General features: G+C 32.8%; 1 protein-coding gene across 1 annotated transcript in view; it reads right to left on the bottom strand.

Annotated features, from left to right (window-relative positions):
• Positions 1-482, bottom strand: part of LOC109545152 (homeobox protein vab-15) — a 1,535-nt gene extending 1,053 nt beyond the window's left edge. Inside the window, exon 1 of the mRNA XM_048667282.1 lies at positions 278-482. Within this exon, the coding sequence (XP_048523239.1) occupies positions 278-482 (205 nt within the window). The remainder of the gene's footprint in view (positions 1-277) is intronic.
• Between the last annotated feature and the right edge of the window lie 589 nt (positions 483-1,071).

Raw genomic sequence — 1,071 nt, 5'->3', positions numbered from 1 at the left:
TTTATTTGAATATATTTACACTTCTGTAAAATCTTGGATTTTAAAATTTGAAATAAAAAATTGCTTATTTGCAGGAGCGCAATAACTTTTTGCCGTGAAATGAGTCAATTACCACAAATATCTGTTTAAGTATACCTAATTTAAAATAGAGAACTTGAGCCACCAACCATTTTATCTTGGATATTTTTGGCCACAGCAATTGAAGGAAAAATATAATTTTAAATACATATCTACAAATCACAGTTTCTATTATGAAAAACAATTTCAAAAAACTTACTTGGAACTCTTGGGGGACAATATCTGGAGCATTGCAACCAACGAAACTTGACCCCACTAGTATCATCACAAGTCTTAGAGTTTTCACTGGTTCCTGCTCTATTTAAAATGTGATCAATACTAAAATCAGACATTTTCGCGCTTTGTTCCTGATTTCCAATAAGTAAATTTGGTTTTTGCTGATCATCCGTCGAACGTGCAATCATAGTACGAACAGAAACTTAGTATCTCTTTGCTCAAAAAAATCTACTAAACTGTATCATCTTCAACAACCCTCTTTTATATCCCCCACCGAACCATTTTGGGTGGTTAGTAGAGATTGTATCTCTATGTTCCATCGGATCTATGTCTGACCAATTAGACGGAAAATTGTTTTGCCCCATTATGTTTGTTTACCGCTGTGCGGACGCCTGAATTGGATCTGGTTACCGCTTCTGAATTTTTAATCTCTTTGCTGTCCATCCCACATGGACAGAAGTGATGAAAATATTAACTAACAAATGGAAGAATATTATACAAATACTAAAACTAGCGACTAATTTATTTTTATCTTCTTTAGATTAATTTAATGGCACTTATGATTATAGTGCGCTTTTAGCCGCTCTAAATGAAAATTGAATAAATTCAGAATTTATTATATTATCTAGATGTTTCAGTAAACTTAAGTCAACGTTTTAGATCGTACTTACACTTTCTTGCAATGTAATGTTTAAAACTGAAGTTTTCAGCTTGAACTTGCATCCTTTTCCGGATTTTGTCATCATGTTATTTCGAAGTCTGAAGCGAGTTTTTGCT

The sequence above is a fragment of the Dendroctonus ponderosae genome, unplaced genomic scaffold (assembly GCF_020466585.1).
Source record: "Dendroctonus ponderosae isolate FM_Combo_2020 unplaced genomic scaffold, Dpon_F_20191213v2 Dpon_F_20191213_6, whole genome shotgun sequence".
Classification (NCBI taxonomy): Eukaryota; Metazoa; Arthropoda; class Insecta; order Coleoptera; family Curculionidae; genus Dendroctonus; species Dendroctonus ponderosae.
The sequence above is the reverse complement of the archived record's forward strand: the minus strand, read 5'-3'. Positions and strand labels throughout refer to the sequence as shown.